At 41.5% G+C, this 24,038-nt stretch overlaps 1 protein-coding gene across 2 annotated transcripts in view; it reads right to left on the bottom strand.

The window, feature by feature from the left end:
- SYNJ2 (synaptojanin 2) overlaps window positions 1-12,997 on the bottom strand; it is a 62,640-nt gene extending 49,643 nt beyond the window's left edge. Inside the window, exons 1-2 of one of the 2 annotated variants that reach the window (XM_032183936.1) lie at window positions 12,725-12,997; window positions 4,884-4,970 (exon numbers count right to left, since the gene is read on the bottom strand). In XM_032183936.1, coding sequence (XP_032039827.1) covers window positions 4,884-4,970; window positions 12,725-12,845 — 208 coding nt within the window. In that variant the 5' untranslated portion in view covers window positions 12,846-12,997. Of the gene's footprint in view, window positions 1-4,883; window positions 4,971-12,724 lie in introns of those variants that run through there. The other variant, XM_032183937.1, reaches the window with a different exon arrangement.
- Between the last annotated feature and the right edge of the window lie 11,041 nt (window positions 12,998-24,038).

The following is a 24,038-nucleotide window of genomic DNA, read 5'->3' as shown; positions in this document are numbered from 1 at the left end:
CATTTTTAGCTGACAGGAATTTACTGAAAAATTTTTTTAGTTCCTACACAATTCAATTTTATTATTCAGTAAATCTCACAAAAGAATGCAAGAAATTGCATTCCTGGCTTCCTAAACCCTCCCCCACAAAAAATCTCCTGCTCTCAACACAATGTGAAATTTCCTACGGTATCAGGATTTGTGAGGCTACAGCATGAGAAAGAGAGGATTTTTTAAAAGAATTGGGTTTGCTGAGCTAACTCTGAAAATATCACAATTTTAATGAAATAAATAAAACTGAAATACCCAGACATTCCTTAAAGCTAGAAGGTATTTCCCCTTAAAACAGCCAAGACTGTTCCATTAATTCCTGCAGCCTTAACTTCTTCAAAACTGCAGCTCATTACCATTGCATTAAGAATATTACTGAAGTTTCCAGTGAAGCTGTTCTTATGCAAGTAGCACTTGAAGTCCCATACTAACACCAGTCACTACAAAAATACTTCCTACAGTCCAGTCAGATCCACCCGGCAGCAGCATTATGAAGCACATATGGGGCTACAACCTTTGCAAGGAGTTAAATAGCATGCAGGGTATTTATGTTTGTTCTGTCCAAAACATCAATAGCTGAATGGATTTTTAAAAAAAGGGGGAGGGAAACCAAAGCTTCCTACTCTCAGGAGCTCCCTGCATATCTGGACCAGGAGACAGACGAAACTCCAGTCTTATTTCTTAAAACAGAAACCCACAACTGTTATCACAAAATAAGTAACTAAGGATACTGGGAGGAAATTTATGGTAATTTTTCCTTGATGTCAACGTGCCATACAGTAGCAGAAAGCATGCTGCATTCAGCTGACAGCTGCAAAGTGCACAATAAGTGGGACCAGCACTAAGGTCAATGAAAAGCATCCCAGAACACCTTTTTCCTGTGAAGTGCTCGAGGCTCCAGGTGTGGCTCCTACCCTTGACTTTGTACCAACAACCATATCAGCTGTGGACTCTTTACTGTGTCCTCACCTTAAAAATCAAATATCTTTTCTTTAAAAAATCAAAACAAAACACCACCTTTTACAATTTAATGTACAGTCCCACTTTTTATTAGCTTTCCTAAACTTTCACATAGATGAAAGTGATATTTAGGAACATAAGAATTGCAACAGAAGATCATAACTGCAGAAATGTCTCTCATTTCCTTGGGATACTATCTTGAATGTTTTAAAGAAATCTCTGAAAAATATCAGAGCAAGAAGTGAAGTGCTCCTTACTGTCCGTTCTTTCCATAGCAATACACCTATGAAAAAGCAAGAGCCACTGAAAGTGCTGAAGAAAAAAAAACGTTTAAAATTTATTTATGGATCAAATTTTGATCTCAGATATATGGATATAAATGTTCATGTATTGTGACCAAGCTCATTACTTTGCCCTGCTACAGCTACAAATCACCACTACCATCTGTAAAGAACCCTTTCAAAGAAATGTTAGAAATGTATTGTTCACAGCAATACGCACTGAATGCCCTTTCATTGGGTTACACAAGGGAGGCAGAAAAGGGAGAATATTTGGCAGAGAAACAAGACGAAAATAACTTGTATCCTTTCTTCTTTTCTAAAAGCTCTTGTGAAGCCAACTGCCTTCATGGAAGTTCAGCAAGCCTGCCACAGGAAACGTGGTTCTGGTACGCCACACCTACACTAATAAGCTGCAGCTTCTGTATTTAACCTGTCTACATGACTCCAGCCAATTGTTTCCCCTGCAGTTGATGGGATGACTTCAGAGCTGCCCGTTATGAGCTACAGTGAAAAGGCAATATCCAATTCTTATTTTGTCCTTTTTAACTGTGAATGTTTCACTCCACAGCCTTTTCCTTTTATAAATGAATCCACTCCAATTTTTATTCCTTCTCCCTTCCAACAGCCATGCCATTTTCTTATGTTCCCTCAGCATGTTCCGTTTCCACTGCATTTCATCGTCACTCCCCACATATCTCCACTTCACTTTATAGTCCACTGAAAAACAGTTTTCAAAAGTATTTACACCTCTCAGCTCCCTTCAAAATTAGCCACAGAGTGATGCAGAGGATCTGATTCTAAGCAACAGGCTGAAAATCTCTGAGGAAATCTATAGCAGAATCATAAAAAGAACCAAGATTTTCCAAACTACAGTTTTAGCCTCAAAAATGCTCTTTCTACCTCTCCTAACTAAAATTATATTTTAGGAAATGATCAAGAGGAATAGAAAACAGGTATTTAGTTGTCCTTTTCGCCTTTGAGAATTCTTCCCTTAGACCATCAAACACATTGTATACACAAAAGCAAGAGTATATACAGACAAGTTAATACAGAGCACCTCCCCAAACACAGCAACTGTATTAAATAACGCAACCTACGCGGTGATGTTGTCAAAATACTGCTTTATATATGAACCCCTTCCTGACTTCACAGTGTTTAAACCAAATGCTGCAAAGTCAGCTCTTGCTTAAAACGTATTTGCCACTGCAAGATCTTCTTTGGCAGCAAAACCTTGGCTGAGATACAGCTCCGAAACACTGTACAATTCATTCTGCTGCCATCCATCTCACAAAAGAAAGCAGAAGAACTTAGTGAGTCATGTTAACAGACAGAAGTACATAGAAGTGAATGTTATCACTGCTGGGAAACATTAACTTTGTGAGTCAGCTTCACATATTTCATCTACTTTCTTGTGAAAAGTATGATCTATTCTGGCAAGCATACAATGTGATTTATTTGGATTCCTAAGTAGCGATATTTACAGATTAATTGAAGTGCTCAGGGACATCTTTCATGTCTTGAAAACGTCTCCCCTTCTGCTCTACAAATATGCTCTTTTAATATCCCTGTGGAATGTACTTATACAAATATTTTCACTTAATTTAGTACTTATGATCTGCAGGTTTCCAGCTGTAAAAAGAAGACTAGTGATACTTCTGGCCAAAGTGTATCTGCTAACTGATGGTCAGTGAAGAGCTGGCCAATTATGCCCTCGTTTGCATAGAATACATTACCTAAGAAAGCAAAAAGTTATATTACAAATATATATTTGGTAGCGTTAATCTTTTCTGTAAGCAACAGCTAAAGGGATGGCATATACTTACGAGCAAGATGGAAAAACTAACTGAGACTGTGAAAAAATTGGGCTACTTCTTTACTGGTCAAATAGCAGGCAGGCAATCATCTGTGCTTTTTTAAACATGTTCAGCAGCAGAAAATGTTTGCTTACCTTTGCTTACCATTACAGCATGACCCTCCTGACTTTTCGCTCAGTCAAAATTAGGAGCTGACCTCCAGCAGTAAACTTTTTTTTAACCAATTACCAATACAATTTTAAAAAATCCTTTCCAAAAGAAGTCCTGTACCAGGACTTGTAATTTAACAGTAGGACAAGACAAAGGTACAGTGACAGAGCTCAGAGAAGAAAAAATTCACGCTTCACAGGCGCTGAAGTTAAGCAGGCGTTGTTCAAAAAGAAGCAAGGACATGGCAACACAGAAATAGAAGGAGAAAAGAAGAAAAGATAAGGCTGAGTATATTCCATACCCCAACTGAAATAATTCATTCTAATATGAAGACTAAAACCAGAGATACTTAGTTCCCATCACGTACAAGAAACTACTCTCATTTGTAGCTTGAAGAGCTTGACTTCAATAGCTGCATTCCTTTGCTATTACAACAGGATTAATTAGACTCCTATGAGGAAAAACAGGTCCAAGTGCCAAGAAAAAACAAGCACAAATCCTCCATTTTTAATTGCATTAACAAATTGATATACATCTCCATAGAAATGCCTAATTAATTCCACAAGAAACAAAACAAACAAAAAGCCCACACTCATTTAAAAGACTAGACAGGCCTAGAGTTATGACACAGAAGTCTTTCAGACTGCAGCCACCTCTTCAGATCAATCTTGCATCATATTCCTTGAGCCATAAAATGGTAGGTGAGCTATAAAAAGATACATTTACATGTACTGGTCTAAATAAGCCAGTGCTTACAGCACCGTTGCCTTCGGCAGATTCCTTGATTAAGTACTAAGTTATATGAAAATCAATCTTGTCATTCCTCCAAGTCAAAATTAAGGTTTACTCTAAGACCATGAGATCAAGTCTTATACAGCTTTCCTTAATGAACGCAGAAAAAGTCTGAACTATACCGTGTTTTAATACCACTAACCTTTTATTTTAATGCATCCTTTTCATCACTGGATTTGATGTCTGCTGTGCAAGGTACTATTACCTTTGAATCAGTGACTGCAGTCCTGTGCCTAAAGCATGCTATTTCCATTAAAATTCCTGTAGGCTGTGTAATAGCAAATCCTTTGCTAAATCAAGACTCCCAAATTGTACAGAAAACTGAAGTAATGACAATAAATATTGCTTATTAGTTGAAGTTCAAGGACTGCTTCTGCAAGCCCTTTTCCATGTGAATTACACAATTAAAGGCAATTGGGCATTATAGCAAAGACTAAGAATCTGCAGTTTCAGATGGCAATGATTAATCACTGTTTAAATATGATCCTTCAAAAAAAAAGTGAGAAACCATGGTTTGCCTTGGACGATTGCAGTTAAAAAAAAAAAAAAAAAAAAAAAAAGAGAAAAAGACAATTATCTTCAGGCAGTTAAGAACGTCAGACAAAACAAAAGCAAAAAAAAAATAATCCAAAAACGCTTAGACTATCACTTGGCAGTATGCTTTTGGCACGGCATAGAAAAAGAAGTAGATCTCTTCCAGACTACACATAACAAGCTGCAATTAGCTTTGAAATGTTAAGGAACTGGACATCTTTAGCCATTTGGTGCTACAGCATGCCAGCATTGTCTGGACATTTTTATAATGATTTATCTCTGATTCTGTGAAATAATCTTAGTCATACAGATGGTCACTTACCACATTTAAGCTGAAGCTCTCCTAAACAGCCATAAGCATCCATGAGTTTTTCATATTGTCCTTTAATTGCATCCTTTTCTTCTGGAGCTGCAATACAAAACAAAAGACAGCAAAGCTTAGTGTTCTGGTCCTTATCAAATCTTAAGATTGCTATAGTCTACATCAGTCCATCCCAGCTGATCTCAGTCAGAAAACAAAATTACTTAGGTAGGGTTAAAATGCTGTGAGAACACGGCATGTGTTGTTTCAATGTTTAAGAACATTAAAAAGCAATGGGACAGAAACGTATAGCCTCTCCTCCCACCAGCCTAGAAAAAAGAAGGGCACGCACTACCTTTCCAGGACACATAATTATTAGTAATGCCCTAATTCTACAGTGGAGATGTTAGCAGATGCCACACCAGTTTCAGAATGTATAAAGAAATGTATAAACACATTTAAACTTCACACTGTTCAAAAACAAGAGCAACAACAACAACAACAAAAAAGTCTGGCCATAAGCTAAAATATAATACATCTTTTCCTGATGTACGAGATGGTTTCTGTTTCCAGATTCTCCAAGCCTAATTTCAAACAGAATCAGATTTTTTTATGCAAGATAATATAATTTGATATAGGCAAATTGGATGTTGATTTTAAGAGGAACTAAACTTATATCTCAATCAAGTAAGAACTAACTGTTTAAAAATAAATAAATAAAATCAGAGGATCAAATGCCGTTGTAAGATTTGTGTATTTCTGCAATAACTGACTTCAATGGGCATGAACTGAACACTTAGATTGACTGAGTATTAAGCCAGAACATGGCCCAAGCTTGTACACTGCTACTTAAGGCAAAAATAAAGTGCTTCCTGAACCAGTAAGCCTGCATTTTGTATATATTTCCTAATGAGGAGCAAATTTAGCCTCATGAATGGGTGAAACAAGACTGTGACCCTCAAACATCCGTTTACTTCTTGACTGCAAATAAACAGAAACATGGTTCTTTCGGAGGTTAGCTAACACTTTAAAATCTTGTGCTCCTTGCAAACTTCAGCAGTTAAAAAAATTTAAAACCCCCTGGACGATAAATGACAAGCTGAACTGCTCGCAATGGATGACAGTAAACAAAGAAGCAGACTTTTATTTACAAATATCAAGAGACAAGTAGCTCAGTGAGAAGCATGGAAAAGAAATAAGTATCTCATCTCTCTCTGACATTTTGAAGTGAAGGCAAGCACACTTCTACTTGCACAATTCCTGTGGAGTCCTTAGTAGAGGCAACCCCCAAAGGAAATGAAAACGCATTTGTCTCTGGTTTTGCATCTGTGTTGAATAAGGAAGAGTTGTTAATTCTTTTCTCAATTTTATTTTTGCCACCAGACTTTCACAATCTGTTTTGCTTCCTTACAAACACTGAGTGAATCACACAAACCCAGCAAAATGTTGATACCACACACGCCAGTGAAGTAAAACATAAGCAACAGGAAGCAAATAAAGGGATTTTTATTGTTTAATGTAAACCTCTGGACAGCAACAGTTCAAATATTCAGTAAGAGCATCTCTTAAGAGCTGAGACTCTGAAAGCTCACTTCAGACAAAACTTCTGCAAGGGCAGTTGAGATAGAGCGTCTCACCAAGAAATAAAAAAGATTGTCAGGCCTTCCTTATGTATTAAAAAAAAGGCAAAAAGAGGTTAAAAAAGTAATGTCCCTCTCTCTCTCTCTCTGTCATATTCAGTAACTAGAAAAAAAGCAACAAAAAGATACTGATATTTTTCTTAAATTTGTTCCCCTCTTTCAAACTCTATAGTTTGAAAGAAAAAAGAAAAAACATACACTAAATTCTTGCTCCAAACATTCCACTTTTAGGAAGAAATAGAGAATGACAGAAATAGTGAGAGATTTAGATCTCAGACTAATGCAGGACCTTGCAAACTTGCAGGCTCTGCACAACCTGAAAGCATTTAAGAGACATCTTGAAAGCACAATGATACTCTTCAAAATAAAATTACGAGTTGGAAAGCTGGCCATTAACATGCCTGGTAACCACAGGATCCAAAAGAACAGAATTTGTGGAAATAAGCAACACAGAAGTCATGCAGCTAATGGCAAGAAGCACCTGACACTGGCACGTACAGAAGCCACCGAAGTTTCCTTGGTCAAGGCAGCAGCATCATACGCACATCAGCTCTTGGCACGGCACTTCTCCAACTGCACAGACAAACAAACAGCTGGGTTTTGCTGACAGCGGTACAGAAACAGGCTGTGTCCTGGACAGACCAGTTAAAGGAGGATTTACCAGCCCAGCAGCATCGGTCAGAGCATCAGTACCAGAGAAGCTGCCTGAAAGAGAGGAGCTGGCTCCCAATGCAAAGCTCTGGGCTCTGCTGGGCTCTCTTTCTGGCCACAATTTCTACCATATAGCAGATCCTGTTGTTTATTCTGGGGTTCATTTTGCTCCCTGAAACAATTTGGATTCAGAAACCAAAAAAGAGACAAAGAGATCTTCCCCCAACCACCTCCATGTGTCCCCTGGGGAGCAGCGCGCTCCTCAGGCCTCACCCAGCAAGCAGACAGCCCACAGTATGTTACTGTGCAGTGACCAAATTTTGTGTGGAAAAAAAAATACAATCTGTTACAGAAACTGAAGACTCCAGTCCCATTATACACCCAGGTGCTTCACAAACTCCTGAGATCACTTTGATCACTGCCCTTCTGCTTGGGCCAGGGCCCAGGCCTCGTGCAGCAGGGGTCAGGCACGGTGCCCCCTGGCACGACCTCCAAAATGGCCCCTCGAGGCCTGGGGGGCTCGTTCCTCCCTCGTGCCCCCCAACTCAGCCCCATCTCACTGCATGTCCTCATGGTGGGCAGGTCAGAGCACAGTGCCTTCCCTCCAAGTGCTGGGGAGCCCTAGGTGGATCCACATGTATCCCAGCCCATCTTCGTCTTTTTGGAGGGAGGAGGAGGGAGAATCCCCAACAACCAGTATAAAAAGTGATACACTGACAGGATGACCAAAGCCTGACTTTAAAGGACATTACACGTGGCTTGAGCCAATTTCATAGTTTATTACTAAGAAGAACTATTTTAAAATCTTTAAAATTTCTAAAAGAAATCTCAAGTTTCACCAAAACCTAGCCGTACACATCTCCTAGACCATTTGCAAGCAATGCTACGACAATAGAGACAGCAACAGAAAGTGAGTGACTAGAAACAGAACAACGCTAGCCTATGTGCTATTGCCTTCGCTGAACAAAGAGCAGAGTTCAGGGGAAAAAATACTACAGGATTGTTGACACACAGGGACAATATAAAACATATTGGACAAGGCTGAACAATATTGTAAATACAGCCTTAGTGACAACATTTGACAGCTGGGTATGTCCCAAGACAAAGCTCTTTTCTAATCAGTAACAAAAAAAATATTTATGTGTTCTTCTGTTGAAGTTTCCATTGTCAGAGTTTTCATTCTGTAACAGCTTTCATAAAAGCCCTGAAATGCAGAGACAACGAGTGCCGTCTGCTTAAAAACCTGGGATGAGTAACGGAGGTCTAACTACGTTCTACTCACAGGTAAAATCCTTCCTTTTTCAAACAAAAAAAGACGGAAATATATATATATATATATATATATATATATATGTATATATTGTTAATGGAATTGGGTGCTACAGAAGTTATTGTAAGTAGACATCTTCATGGTGAATTTCAAGCTGAGTTTTCCAAATACACGGTGCATTTGTTTATTGCTTAATAATGGCTTCAGGTACTACAGAGTACACCTGGTAATTACCAAACTTTGCTAAAAGCTTCCCACTAACACTTTTTAGCAATCTTTCCTTCCACTAAACATATAATTGAGAATCCACCCTTCTGCACTAATTACAACCGTGTTGTGTGTTCATAACAGTGTTAGAGAAATGCATGCTGCGTGCATTCCTCAAGCGCTTTTTTAATGTTAATTATTTAAAATCTCCTGATGTAAATTATATATAAGGTTAGCATCTTAGGCGAAATTACTAACTTGCAAAACAAAAGGTGAACAATAATTCAATAAAAACAAGTTATAATAATCTCAGCTGAAAGTGACCTTTTTCCAAGCGTAAAATATTTCAGAGCCAAAGGAAAACACCACGAGAAGACAGATACCTGCTATCCAAGTGTGACTTCCTGCTCAGACGGGCTGCAAATTTGATTTAATGGCTAGCAGGAACTGGCTGGGCATATGCAGTTTCCTTTATCCAACCCTTCCTTAGGGCTGATCCCCCAGGCTTCAGCAGGTGCCACCAGACGTGGTGCCCAGGAAGCTCCACGACTGCAGGAAGGGGGCAGAGAGGTACCACCAGTCCAAGCCTAACATTAAGGACAGACACAGGAACACCTACAACTTCCAGGTAAAACCACAGAAAGAGCTCTTTAATAAAGAAAAGCCTGGGACTGGTTTACAGATGCCGTCTCTCCCTTTTTTCTTTAGCTTGACTCTGGGAATATTTAGACACCTGCTTAGCCGCAGGTACAGCCATGCATACATGCTCTGAAGTGTTTCTAAGTATTTGTAGAGTCCAATTGGATTGACGTGACAAGGTTATCAAGGAGCTTGTTTCCTTTATTTGTGCTTCTTTCAGCATTTTGGTGACAGTGGTGTGATTTTTTATGAGAAGGAATAAATACATAATCAAACAAATTTTGTACACAAAAACGCTTAAGTAAAAATTGTTACTATGTCCAGTACCATAACGTAGAAATACATCCCACGTCTGGTGTTACATGAGTTCATATCATTAACTTGCTTCCAGCTCCTGTTTTCTGTCATCCTCAAACAAACCCAAAGCACTTTGTTGTATTTTCATTTACGTTCATAATCTTTCACTGCTAAAGCCTTCCCATCCACATCCAGTCCAAGCTAGGTAGGCATTGTGCAAGTCAGGCTGGATTATGTAATAGCATACACATCAAGCAATACAGGGTTGGGAAGAAGTCTGTGGGCAGAGTTACAGTTCAGAGAATCTGGATATTCAAAATGTTAAGCAATATATTTACCATATATATTTCCTAGAAAGTGTATTTTTTGTCTGCTTGAAAACATTGCAAAGAAATCAAAAAAGTGGCATTTTGGAAAGCTCAGCTCACCAGCTTTCTATATTAGATTGAAAATACTGTTTCTAGTAAGGGATTATGTTTTCATACCTGTATGTGAGTATATTTATTCACAGCCAAAGAAGAAAGGACTTAGAAAAATAAAATAAAAATAAAAATAAAAATAAAAATAAAAATAAAAATAAAAATAAAAATACCAGGTTTGTACTGGCCACTCCTGGGGTCTGCAGGCAGTCAGGAACATAGAGATAAGCCCCTAAATCATGTCCCTAGAACCTGACCACGTGGTTCCTGTTGTACATCACATATATCAACACAGAAACATTGACAGTGTAATAAAGAAAGGCAAGGCTTCTGTCAAGTAGGTTATTTCTACTACAAGATTTGTAGGAATCCACAAACAGGAAAAGTTTTGAACATCACTAAACCACAGAAAAAAATATATGATTTTTTTTCTTTAAAAAAAATCATATATTTTTTTCTTTTTAAAAATTGTAGTAAGTTTTAGAAATACAAACATAATAAGGAGACTAGTTGCATAAATATCCTGGCATAAGAGTAAAATGAGTCACGCTGTAGGGCTCGCTGTTTTTGATAGCACACAGAAATATATTCACAATATGTTTACACAAGTATTAACGTTTGATTTCAAAAACCCCGCTCAGTGACATATTTGTACATATCATAACAAAGCTAAAACTAACTGTAAACACTGACCGTACACACAGCACAGAAACGGCTTTCTGTGCAATAATGGTCCGTAGGTAAATACCTGCCACTTCCTGGTTTTGCGTCCCTGCCCCGCAAGGCCATGCCCTGATTTCCCCCCGCACTAGCAGGGAACCACACAGCTCTACCTGCAACTGAGGCCGCGGGAGAGGCACGGGGCTGTTGATTTCATTTCACCTGCTATGATAAAGTTAAATAACTATATTTTCAGCACTATGGCTTTAGTATAGAGTTCAGTTCATCTATGAAGTGTTAAAACTAATGTGTTGAAAGTAGCACAGCATTTTGTACCTGTATTCCCCCTTGTGTAAGCAAAAGCTTCTAAATCAACGGCAATTTTTCCTCAATCTTCACAACTGTAAATTTCTTCTGTAACAGGAGCTACTCACTGATGTTCTACTTCAGCGAATTCCTGGAAGATTTGTTTACGCTGTCACCCATCCTTCTGGACAGGACTGAAGCCTTAGGGTTTCAAAATAAAGCCTCTTTCAAAATCTACTTTTAAATTCAAAACAGCAAGTTTTACCCTACAGTGTCATCATGAGAAGAGGAAGGGAAAAATACCTACTGTCCTTAAAAATACTGTTTCACTGAAAATTGCGTGGCCATCATATTGCATCACTATTCAGAAATGTTAATCTTCTGCTGAGGTGTTTTACGGCCAGTAACAACCCAAAGCCAGTCAAAACAGAATTTGTGTTGTTTCTGTTGTCACCCTGACTGTGGAGTTTCCTCTTTGCAGTTCTTGTAAATTTACCATCACAATACCTACTGCCAGTTTTCCCTCCTTTTCTGGTCCTTTGCTTCATAAAGAGAAGAAATGAATTAAGCAGGCTCAACTGGACAAACTAGCTCTTCCTACAGTACAGGAACAAAACAAGGCAGGAAGAGAAACCAGATGAATTAAAATAACAAAGCTATTAACATGGAGTAGGCTGGATGTCAAGGCATAAGTGATTACAGTTATCTCAAGAGGTGACATTGGACTTTCAAAAGGCAGGAGAAACAAGCTTTTACACTAGCCACCACACAGACCATTACTTCAAAATTCAGGTACCAAATTAACGTGTATTTTTAAAAAGACTGTATCAATTCTCCAATCACTTCTAGCTACGGCTATTTAGATGGAGGATAGCAACAGCGTGAAAGAAACATCTATTTCATGTTGGTGATTCCTTATATTAGTAAGGTTACAAATAATCTTCCCAACTACTGGTCATTCAAATGGCTTGGTGGTTGCTAGATGAAGGCTGGTCTGTCAGCATTAGTCATGCACATTGGCTTTAGACGGTGGAATTGCTTGGGATTTATATCAGAATAACAAAAGATCAAAATTCATTGCTGTCAATGGAGAGTTTTAATGTCCACACGTTTTTGGACCAGGGAAAGTGGGTAAAATGCTGGTCAGTACTACCAGAACTGTAACTTTGACAGTTCATTTAAAACTTGGACAGCAAAACATATAGAAAAATGTAACATTTTTCTGCACATTAATGTCCACCGCTACCAATGAATCTAACAAGAAACTGAACCCCCAACGTATCACACAGCATAGCATTCCCATAGCAATTAAAAACATGCAGGTTGTGACAATAACAACATCTTTATCAGGACAGGTCAGAAGATTGGCACTCCTGGAGCTTGTTCTGATGCAAATATTTGGCTTCCCACAGACCCTGTTGGCTCTCCCCACTGATATAACCCCTAACAGCTGGAAATGGGGCATTTTGGCCTGGGTGTCCTGCCACACACAGCCTGCCGTGGACGATCTGATTCACCTTCCTCATGCCCCGTAGCTCTCCTGCACCAAGCACAACGTACGGACAGCTTTTTTACAAAAAAAAAAAAAAAAAAAAAAAACAGCGTTTGAGCCTCACCCCTTTCCTTGGGGGCGCCTGCCCACAGCCCCACAGCCCCCCTCCGCACCACGACGGCAGGCGCAGGTAAGCGCTGCGTGCCAAACCAGGCGCAACCGCGACACCTTCCCCTTTATTTTTCGTTTTATTTTTATTTTTCTGTTTTGTTCGCACTTACTGAGCGCCGCCACGGTGCCGGCCTCCAGCAACAGGCAGTCCCGGCGGCTGCGCGCCTCCAGCAGGGCGCTCGGCCCCGGCTCCTGCTTCCAGAGCAGCCGCAGCCCTTTGCTCAGCGCCATGGGGGCTCGGCACACGGCGGAGAGCTGCCGCTCCCGGGATCGCCCTTCCTTCCCCTCCCCACCCACGGTCCCTCGGAAACTTTCGACAGTCAACTTTGTCCCTCCGGCTGCCGGCAGCTCCTCCTCCTCCTCCCCGGGGACAGGTAGGAGCCGCCGGGGCGGGGAGGACGAGCCGGGCGGAGCGGAGCGGCCGGGCCTGCCCCGCCATGGCGCTGAGGCGCTCCCCGCCCGCCCGTCGCCTCAGAAACGCCCCCTGGCAGCAGGGCTCGGGGGGCCGCAAGGCGCCCTTGTCCCCTTCGGTGTGATTAACCATCAAAAACAGTGCCCCTTCGTGTAAAAATACTCAATTTTTTTTCGTTAGTTTCGCAGGATTCCTGTCACGAATCCACGCCGAGACCGCCGAGGATGAAGTTTGCAGGGCTCAGGGCTTGCGGAGTTCAGCCATGAGGAACAGACCGAGTAGGTTAGGCACACACACATGCAAGGACGTGCGGATGGGAAGCGATCCGATGTGCTTTCCATCAGAAAGAGTAATCCTGTTTATACACGGGTGAAACAAGCGTGATGAGTGAGAGCACACAGCTTGCCCCAAGTCTGGGGGTCTCTGAGGTTGTAAGAGTGCAAATTAATCACACACAATTTTAAACAGAAGAGAGACGGCTTTCTTACAGCTGACTTACGGAAAAAGCACACTGGGAATCTCTTTACTTGTGAACCCTTTTCATAATGTGCTTACTTTTGATGAAATGCTGAAAGAATCGCTCAAATAACTAGAGCTGCCAAAGACAGCTGCATCATATGATTTTTAAAAGTTGCCCTGGATCATTCACTTCTGTGTTTAAAAACATCAACAAGTCTCTTTTGATGTTTCTTTTGCCCTTGAGGAATGATTCTTCATCATCCTCTAAACTCCATTATGAAAGCAAACCATCACTTTGAGGGCACTGGCGTGTCTCTCTTGCCCATGTTTGTAATTCATTTGCAGTTTTGTTAGTAGTGCTTTTTGCAGCAACTCACAAGAACATATCATTCTCCTAGTTAAGTTAATTTTCTTCACAGAGGCATGTAGAATGCTGTGTTTGGGATTTTTTATGAAGTTGGTGATGATAACATATGAAAACATACGGATGTTTTTGGTTGTTGTAGAGCACTGATTGCACAGTCAAGGATCTTTCAGCTTCTCATGCTGCCCTGCCAGCGAGGAGGCTGGGAGTGCACAAAGAGTTTGCTGGAAGGATACACAAGAGGGACAGGGAACCCAGAATAACCAGAGGGATGTCCCACACCATGTGGTGTCATGTTCAACAATAAAAGCTGGGGTAAAGAAGGGGGTGAACATTCAGAGTGATGGTGTTTGTCTTCCCAAGAAACCAGGACATGATGAGCCCTGCTTTCCTGGAGAACTGAACACCTGCCTGTCAATGGAAAGGAGCAAATGAATGCCTTGTTTTTCTTTGCTTGTACACCACAGCTTTTGCTTTACCTAGTGAACTGTCTTTATCTCAAGCCACAAGTTCTCACACTTTTTACCTTTCTCATTGAAGAGAATGAGAAAGGTGGGAGACCACATCCCAGCTGGGGAGAGTGAGAGAGCAGCTGGGTGGTGCTTAGCTGCCTGCTGCGGTTAAACCACAACAACACATAATTAAGGATTATTAATAAAAAAGCATACTGTCAGAGTTGTTGAACAAAATACTGGAAGTGAAAGAACTGGTGCACCTTGGATAATACTGCTTTCAGTACCTCAATTGTATGTGAGGAAATGAAGATGTGAGAGGAAAACTCAGATGAAGGTGGAAAAATGGACCCCCTTAGCAGCATGAGTGACAAAGCTCATTAACAGAATCCTTTTTAACCTGCTATGATCAGACCTTTTTGGAGGATTCTGGGTACAAACATCCAAAGTACAGAAAGATGTGTTTTTAAAGGAGTGATGCCACAATTACTGAAAAAGCAGTAAGTCAGTTAATTAGGTATCTCACAGGTCAGTTGCCTTAGAAACATCACAGAATGGCTGAGGCTGGAAGGGACCTCTGGTGGCCACCTAATCCAACGCCCCTGTTCAAGCAGGGTCACCAAGAGCAGGTTGCCTAGAACCATGTCTTTTTTTTTTTTGAAGACCTCCAAGGACAATGAGGGGCTTGATTGATATACAAAGGGGGCATGCAAAGGTTTTCTTTGCTGTGTTTTATGGCAGACAAAATCTTTTCATCTAACCAAACCAACCGTCATTCAACACAAAAATCCATATTTATGTGAAAATATTGAGATTAATGGCTCACCATTTAGCTGATGTTTGGAGCTGAGCTGTCTTTTGCCATGGAGCTTTTGTATGTGACTAACATAGAAACTGATTAATTCCTGAGCTGAGGAGTCCCCCAGGTGAAATCATTCTCTTTCCCAGAACAGCTGTTTTCACATGGGCCATAAACCTTTATCAACTCCTTGGCATTTTTTTCATTTCATCTTCCTTTCTTAGTGAACTTTTTCTTTCCTTTAATCATTTGCTCAGATAGTTTCATCACATCAGTTTCTTTGACCCTCTTCACATTCTCATCTTTTTTTTTTTTTAATCACTTTTCTAACTCTGAGCATCCACACATATTTTGCATCATTATCTGTCTGAATGTTCTCATAGATGATTGCCTCTCAGTATTTACCTGATGTCTCTGCTGCCTCTAGCTGACAGAAGGAACAGGTCAGTGGGCTAACTCAGCTGTTCTGCATGCAGGGAAAAGCAGGAGTGTTTGAAGAGTGGATTATCTCTTGACAGCAGTAACACTCCTTTGCTTTCCTGTTTTCCTTCCAACTCCATTTGCAAGTCCTGTATATGCAGGAGAGGGAGGGAAATCCTTCTATCTATCTCCCTATCAGGCAGGGAGGAATTTTTAAGATCTCTTGTTTGCTGACCGCAGTTATGTGAAAGGCAATTCAAACAAAATTGCAGCACTGATATGTTAGAAGGCTAGCCTCTGTGGTAGGATAGTGTTCGGCTGATAAAGTTTGCTTCCTGTTAACTCACCTGTGGCAAAGTGTGTTGAATATAATATATTCACTGTATTTATACAGATTTTTAAGCCCAGTTCTTTGCTGTAATTAGAAATTCAGATGTTACCCCAGCTGCTATGGACAGCTGTGATTTCTGAACACTCCTATTTTCTTCTAAGTCATTACTCATTTCGCTCTTATTTTCAGTCCCTTCACCTCCCCAGCAACTTGTTTACCTCTGAAACATGCTATGCATTTAATGACTTCCACTCCTAGGTCCTTATGGAAATGAATGTTTACGAGGCCTGGATAACCACCTTAATGACAAGGAGTGCTGCGTGCTGGTTAGCTGGTGGCTTTGAACATCGGTCCAGAGACACGGATCACGTACGTTGGTCAGAAGGGCACAGAAGGGGAACAGCAGAGGTGTTAAAAATCAGAGTGGGGCAGAACCAGGGAGAGCTGGCTGTGTTATGCCCAGCTGTCTGCTAGGGTGCCTGGAAGAGCCGTGTGAGCTCCATATTTTAGGCTTTGGGGCACGGAACAGATGAATGTCCATGAACCCATTTGTCTTTATGAGCTATTGAGTGATCTATGCAAACAGGGGGACTCTTGTGCAAAAAATGCTGAAATACAGTAGAAACCAACAAAAATCAGTGTGGAAAAAGAAGCAATGGTAATTCTTTTTAAAGCTCTGAAACCAAATATCAGAGATTATTTGTGAGGGCATTTCCTGGAGATTTACAGCCACCTGACATGTGGTCACAAATGGCCTTAGTGGTCACAAATTCCTCAGGAAATGTGTGCGCCTGCAAGGTCATGGAAAATATTTTGGGTTTTGCCTTTTTCCGAGAAACTTGTGACTACACAGAGCAAAGAAGAAATAGGGGAAATATCTCAGCCTAGCCTTTCCTGCATGACATTCAAAACAATAAGTTAGCATTGCTAGTATGCAAAGCCTTTTATTGTTTTCACATTTTCTGGTTGATATTGGAGTGAGTTATTTGAAGCTGAATTTGCCACAGATAAGAATTTGGAGGCTGAAGCGCTCCAGTGTTGCTCTGAATGTAGCTGTGGGTTTTTCTTGTCACCTCTTACGTTCCCAGTGAAATTGAGGGAAGAGGTTTCTATTCTCGTTGGTTACGCTTGTCTTGCCTGTGTAAAGAACTTTGTGTGCAAAGACAGCTGGTACTTTGTTACAGAAACAGTTTGATGTGCTTGGAGCTAGGTCACTGTTTCTCAGCAAAGTCAACAACATCTCCTTTAAAATAACTCTGGGGAGTGTAGGAAGCACACGCGATAAATTAGCATGCTTTATTTGTCTGTTTAGAAGCTGACAAGGAACATTTGACCTTGCCAGGAGCGTAAGAGGAGTGATGCAGAGACACTTTCTGCACCTAAGACAGCAGCAGTATTTTCCACATGCCACTCGTTTACAGCCTTTCCCAATGAGGATCCCTTACTCCTCGCCCCTGCAGTCTGTGATCCTTACAGCAGGAAAAAGAAACTTAATACTAATATTTTTGTATCGGTGTTACCCTTTAAGCAATTATTTGGAAGGGAGAGGGGTGGGTTAATAAAGCAGACCTGCTCTTCCAGTTCAGCAGAACACTTAAACATATGCCTAGCTTTAACTAGGTGAGTAGGCTAAATCTCACAGCACCTTTCTTGGGTGAGACTCGCCAAGTGAACAAACATCACGGGTTCAGCTGCTGAAGGTGGTGGACTGGGAGCCAACTGGCTTTAGACTCAGCCTCCCCGGCCGCAGGCTGTCCTGGATGGGCAGAAGGCTGGGCTGCGAATTCAGGCTTTAAACTTGTACCAGCAGTGGCCGAGGGATGCTCTGGTGGAGTGCTGACCCTTTGTAAAGGCTGCTAATGAAAAAGCTGTGCGTGAAGTGTTGGTGGGAGGTCAGAGGAATTTCTCAGCCCCTCTTCCACTTGCAGTTTCACTGTGTGCGCTAAGCCAGAGCTCTATCTAGCGCGGCAGGCGCTGCATTCGCACAGACCAGCCTTTTCCTAAGGCACTATTTTCAGTAAGAGCAGCTGTTTTAAAGCTTAATGTTCTTCATCCCAAAACTATGTGCAGATGAGCAGCATTAGGCAGGCGGCATTTTTCAGGCGGTAATAGTGACCAGACACCCAGATAGAAATGTTGTTCTTTCTTCCAGACTGACATGCTTGTGATTAGTTGTAGGTACTCCTCTCTCATGTTCAAAGGACTAGGAAGCCACAAAGTTTTCCACAGCTTCTTGCCTAGACTTCTGGAACTCCTTATAGGAAAACCAAGATGCTTGGTAAAAGAGAAAGTTTGGATTTAAAGTGAACTGCTCAATATCTACACGGACAGAGATGTCACATGTAACTTGGCACTTTTTTCTGGTGAGCAAAAGGTCTTCTTTTATCTTCTGACAAATTGTACACACTTCTGTTGAACGTGAACAGCGATAGTGGATTTGTGATTACCCAAATCAAGGTGTATAGTTGTGATAAGGCATAAGAGGCCCTCCTCTTGTCCGTCATCCAACTATGAAGAAAATTTCAGAAAGATGCAATCGCAGACTGCCTGGTGTGGCATTTCTCTAGTATACGGCACATACTGGTGTTACGGAGTACAGGAGGAGACAAAATGCTGGCTGGCCCAATGCAGCAAAGTCATGCCTAAATTCAATCCTAAATAAGAATTGAGCTGTTCTATTCATTCTCCATATTTGTAAGAAGGAAGAGTAGAGATTTCCTGGCGGTTTAAAATCCGTGATTTTCACTGTCTGTTGAGGTGTTACAGCTAGCCAGACAAGCAGGTGAATACAAGGGTAGAAAAGGCACAGATATAACTAGAAGCTGACTATGATACAGAAGATTAATGTACATGTAAATAATTAAAAAGAGCAGAAAACAAGCTTGTATATTATTTTTTTTAGACTAACCAAGTCATACCAAATTGGAAAAGTTGAGGAGAAAATAAAGCCAGTCAAGTCACAGCAGGGTTTCATATACGCAGGGATGATTTTCATGGCACAGCATGTGATTTCTTGAGAAAATGTTAGCTTCTGCTCTCTTTCACTGAGATTCATGTGTAAATGAATAACGTTAACACAAGAATCTTCCATGAGTTGTTCCATCGGGCAATGCACAGGCTGCACATCAGAAAAGAGGAGTATAAAGAGCAGATGGGTCCTCCGATGAGGTACTTAAAAACAAGGGTTGGGAAGAGAGGGCAAGGGCAACGGAGCTTCCATGCTCAATATGTGATTCTAATTAGCGTTAATTTATTTAAAGCTTATTTGCAGTCTGCCCTCAGTGCAATTGGACATTTGAGGGAGCACATATTCGAAGAATTTCAATGTATAAGCATTAGCGGGAGTTGCTTGAACACTTGTGAAGATAATGGAGTACTTTAACTGCATTTATTTTCACTGCTTACTAGTTACATTTGTAGCATTTTCCAATAGGACAAAAAATTCAGATTTGCTCAAATATTTAGGAAAAAAAAGGGGTGGGGAGGGAGGAGAAGAGAATGGTCTGTTTGGAGAGCACCGCTTTTATGCGATCAAATCGTGACATCAGTAGGTTTTTAGAAGCTAAGCACTTACCTTGTGAGACATGGATTTGTACCAAGAGTGCAGGAGCTCGCTGCTTTCCAAAAGAATTAGTAACCCACTTCAAAGAACGCAAGGCAGAAAAGTGTACCGCTGTCATTTGACTCATACTTCCTCTTGTGTGGATGAATATATTATCAGCACTTTTACTTCTTCTGTGCTTTTCTTCAGAAAGGTCTCCGAGGTCTTTCTTTAAAACTCCTTTAACAGAGCATGTGGCAGCAGTGATCTGTGCCAGGAGCATGGCAGAACTCAACCGTACACAACAGTACCACCACCCTGCAACCACTGACAAAAGGAGCCTCCTATCTCTGTGATTAGGGTAATTTTTCCCAAATCTTACATATAATCCAGAAACCCAATTCTCATACCTAAGGTTGATGGGAAACATTCCTTACGTGCAAGGTTCAGGAGTTTTTTTGCTGCTTATTCCTTATAATACAGGATTTCTAGACAGTCTCTTTGATAATGGACCCGGATCTGATTGTATACCAGATATTAGCCACACAGAAAAATGCCATGTATTCGGTCACCCTCGCAAAACAACCCAAACTGTCCTGTGCATGCAGCTTCTCTCTCCTATCATCACATTGTGTAAACGTTTTTTTTCCATTTTAGTTGTTTCCAGTACAACATACGTGGTGCTTTTAAGTTCAAGTTTAGCCTGTTCCTCTCATTTCATTCTATAAACAGATGCTGTGTGGTATTTATGCCTCATGATTTAGAGAGCCCTGCCCATTCATTTTCTGATTTGGGATGAGTTTCAGACCAGAGAGTTAGCGGAGCAAGAGGCAGCGTAATAACACATTAATGTGAAGGAAGGAGAACATTTTCATTTACCTGAAAGACTACTTTTTTTTTTTTTTTTTTTCCCCCAAATATTTTCTGTAAATTTCTATAAGGCTTGTAAAAATGGCGTTGGGCAATAAATCTCAAGTGTTCCTCTTCTTGTCAGCAGCTGTATGACAAACTGATTTAGACTGAGGAGTCTGAAGTGACAGTGAACGCGAACCAGCTCAAACCAGCAACCTCAATGGGGTTCCTCAGTACAACACCAGCTGTAAACTGGAGAAGTGCTAGGCTGTGTAGGAGAAGGAGCAATCTGGATAAGGAGCCGAGATACTTCACAGCCCTGCAGTTTATTTGCATCTACATGGTGAGTGCAGAGTGAGTAGCATTGCTTTTCCTCAAAGGGAAGGAGTTTTTCAGGAAGAGCTGCTGCTTCTGTCAGCACTGCTGTGAAGGGGGGCCTGGCTAAATAGCACAGAGTGTGTGAGTGAGGGGAACAGACCAGAAGAGAGAAGTGCTGAGGAAATACCATGGTTTAGAGTTATTTGAACCACTGTTTTGGTATTCTGTATTACTCCTAATGCACCAGTTAAATCCATGGACTGTGGTACAAGTGAGCAGAGAAGCTTTCATTTGGCTTGCTTGTCAGTATTTGTTTTTGACAATGTGAGCTGTTTGTTTAGGTGTCCCGTTCTGCTCCAGTAAAAAAGATTTTGCATTGCTTTTGTAGAAAGATTTGCTTGTCCTTTTAACCCTTGCCATGGCTGCTGTTAACATACAAAGCGTAAGGGGAGTTTGAGGTTGTCTAAAGATGATCCATTCCTACCCCAGAGTGCACAAGGCCTGGATTGCACTGTCTGTAGTCCTCCTGCAATCCCTGCTGGTGTGAGGACTGCTCACAGCACATGTGGCAGAAGTGTTTACCCCACATAGGTGGGTAGGCTAGTCTTGAGCTCCCTGACCCTGCTGATTAAAAGCTGCAGGAATTACAGCTAAACTTATTTCAAGGCTGTTATCCTGCTTTTACTCCAGGGAATGGGGCTTAGAAATTGCAGGGCAGAAGGGGGGTGAGAAACCATTGTTCCCTGAGATCTGCACTCTGTTCCCAGGTTAGTTGCTGGCTTTTGGTCCCAAAAAGCCAAAAAGTTCAGGACTTCCCAATACCCTGTGTGGGAAGGGGTGAGCACAGCACCTGGGCAGGCCAGAATAATCCCAGCAGCATGATTAGAGCAAGGGGGAGTGGAAAGGGGACTCGTGAGTGTGGCTGGAAAAGCTTCCCACTCCTTCCACTGCCATTACCCTTACTCTTTGTCACTAGTCCTCCCTTCTCCCTGCTTTGTGCTCTGCTGCTTTCTGTCCAGTTGCTCCTCTGGTCTTTACTTTCTGTTATTAGTGACACAGGGAGAGCAGCATCTTGGCCATCCCTGCGATTGCTGCCTGTGGTTTTTAAAAAGAACAACAGCTTTCATGTGCTTTTCTTTCAGAGTAGCTTTCTCTGCATATTTTGGTAGGAGTTCAGCTGAATTCTCTCTTTACTCCTTCCAGAAATTGGAAATAAACTTCGTCTGAGCCTGGAGATTTACTGCAAACGACACAGAAGGGCCAGGACTGGTGCAGAGCTTTTCCACATGGAAAGACTGAGGCAGATAGCTCATAGGGCGCCCGAATAAAAGCAGAGATGCTCTGTGAGCCTAAAATGCCTCCTAAATGAGAAGGTAACTAAAGCTTGGTTCAGTCCTGGCAGCTGCTCCTCAGAAGGCTGACCTGGCCAGCAGCCACCTCGCACAGCCGCTGTTGCAGGGCGCAGAGCACAGCCCAAAGGCTTTGGAGGATCTTTGGCTGCACATGGGGCAGCTCAGGTGCCTCTGCGTCCTGGGGCTGAGGGGAAGCAGACAGAGGTGACACATGTCCGCCTTGGCTTTCCCCATGCCAGAGAAAGGTTTATTACTAATCACTTATATTACAGACACTAACACCAGATAATTACAAAATGAATGCAGTAGCTCATTCAAAGAGGAGGGGTGCCAGACAGCACCTACAAGCACAGCTTTTCTGAACTCTTCTGGGAACTGTTCTTGACCCTCGATCCCCTCTGAAACCAGTGCAGCCCTTGCAGGTTGCCCTTTTCTCATGCTGGATTTGCACCACGTTAGAATAGCAGCCACACAGCCCTGCTAGAGGTTTACTTTGCACCATAGCATTCTTTATCTTTAGCTAGCAACTTCCTCTTACCGAGTGTGGATTTGGTTTACGCTTTTTTTTTTTTTTTTTTTAAATCCCCTTCTCTTCTCCTTTCTGCCAAGAGTGAAGGCTGTGTTTATAAGCAGCAGCTAGCCTGGCACTAGTTCTTACTAGAAAAGTTTACCTATTGCCAAGTAAACATAAGTACATTCAAGCTGGGGAAGAAGCTTTCTATGCCTACCTTCTTCCCAAAGGTTTGCTTCAGATAAAAAAAGTCCTTGCTGTACGTTTGGTAGGTGCATTTGGGGAACAGCCAGGAAAGTGTCGCTATTTAAACAGGGAAGACAAACGCAGAGCTTCCTTCCTTCTCAGCTTTCTTCATAGGCATGATGAATCCTGAGCGATGCAGTCCTGTGGAGCAGGATCAGAGGGAACCTCCTGGGGCAGGGTCAAACTCCACAGCTCCCCCCAACAGCAAGAGCAAGTTGTGTGGTTTGTATTTTGCTATTACAGTGCATCAGATGCTATATTTAACTTCTTACTTCTCTTCCAGCTGTTTAGTTTTTAAACAAAATCTGAGCTTAGAAATACTAGTCAGCTGCTCACAAATGAATCATCAGTTAGAAAGCTGTCACTGACCCCCGTACAGCCCTCACTTCTGAGGTGCCTTCCTCTTTGGCAATAGTTTAACTTGGTGAATCATTGAGTTATTGGATGCACCAAATTTGATGAGACCCTGGGTCTGGCTTGGAAAGAATTTCATTAAAAATAGTAAAATAGATGAACAGAGGATAAACAGGGGGTCTTGTTCTGGGCTTCTGAAGATCTGTGCTTCCAGCATGTCATTAGAAATTATAGTGGCAGCTAAGAAAGAAGTGGGTGGGGAGAGGAGGATTCTCGTATAAACATTTCAAGGGGCTTTGAGAACTGCCAGTAAATATTTCAGGTTCCTACAGTTGTAACTTTGGGTATTATGATAAGGAACCTTAAGCCTAACCAAAGCCCTCAAGACAGCCCCACAGAATGGTGAGAACGTGCTAACAATGACATCTTTCTGCCCTATGAGACACAGGATCTCAGCGATGTTAGCAAAGTGAATCTAGTGCAATTTACATTAGGCATGCAAGAAATTTTCACAAGTCCAGAAAGGGCTAGATGCACAGACAATGCACAAGGATCACATGGGAGCAGGGAGGTACTCTTCCCCAAAAAAAGGATTAAGCAAAGAGGAACCAGAACGAAGGGATGCATTTTACTTACCTTTTTCAGCTCATAGATAGTTCACCTCTTCTTAATTCTATCTAGATTTACAAACATTACAAAGAGTTTGTGATTTGTTGAGCTAGGCTTGAAACAGAAATATTTTAATCATAAATCATTTTAACCTGATTATTTTCCTAGGGTAATTCATAGTCCTAGGAGACCTTTATTGCTCTCTACAACTACCTGAAATTGTCGGCCACTTTTTGCAGATACCCAGTGGTAGCACTAGAGGGAATGGCCTCAAGTTGTGCCAGGGGAGGTTCAGGTTGGAAATTAGAAGACATTTCCTCTCAGAAAGAGCAGTCAGGCACTGGGACGGGTTGCCCAGGGAGGTGGTGGAATCACCGTCCCTGGGGGTGTTCAAGGAAAGGTTG

This window comes from Aythya fuligula, chromosome 3, assembly GCF_009819795.1.
Source record: "Aythya fuligula isolate bAytFul2 chromosome 3, bAytFul2.pri, whole genome shotgun sequence".
Taxonomy (NCBI): Eukaryota; Metazoa; Chordata; class Aves; order Anseriformes; family Anatidae; genus Aythya; species Aythya fuligula.
This window is presented reverse-complemented; position numbering and strand designations above follow the sequence as displayed.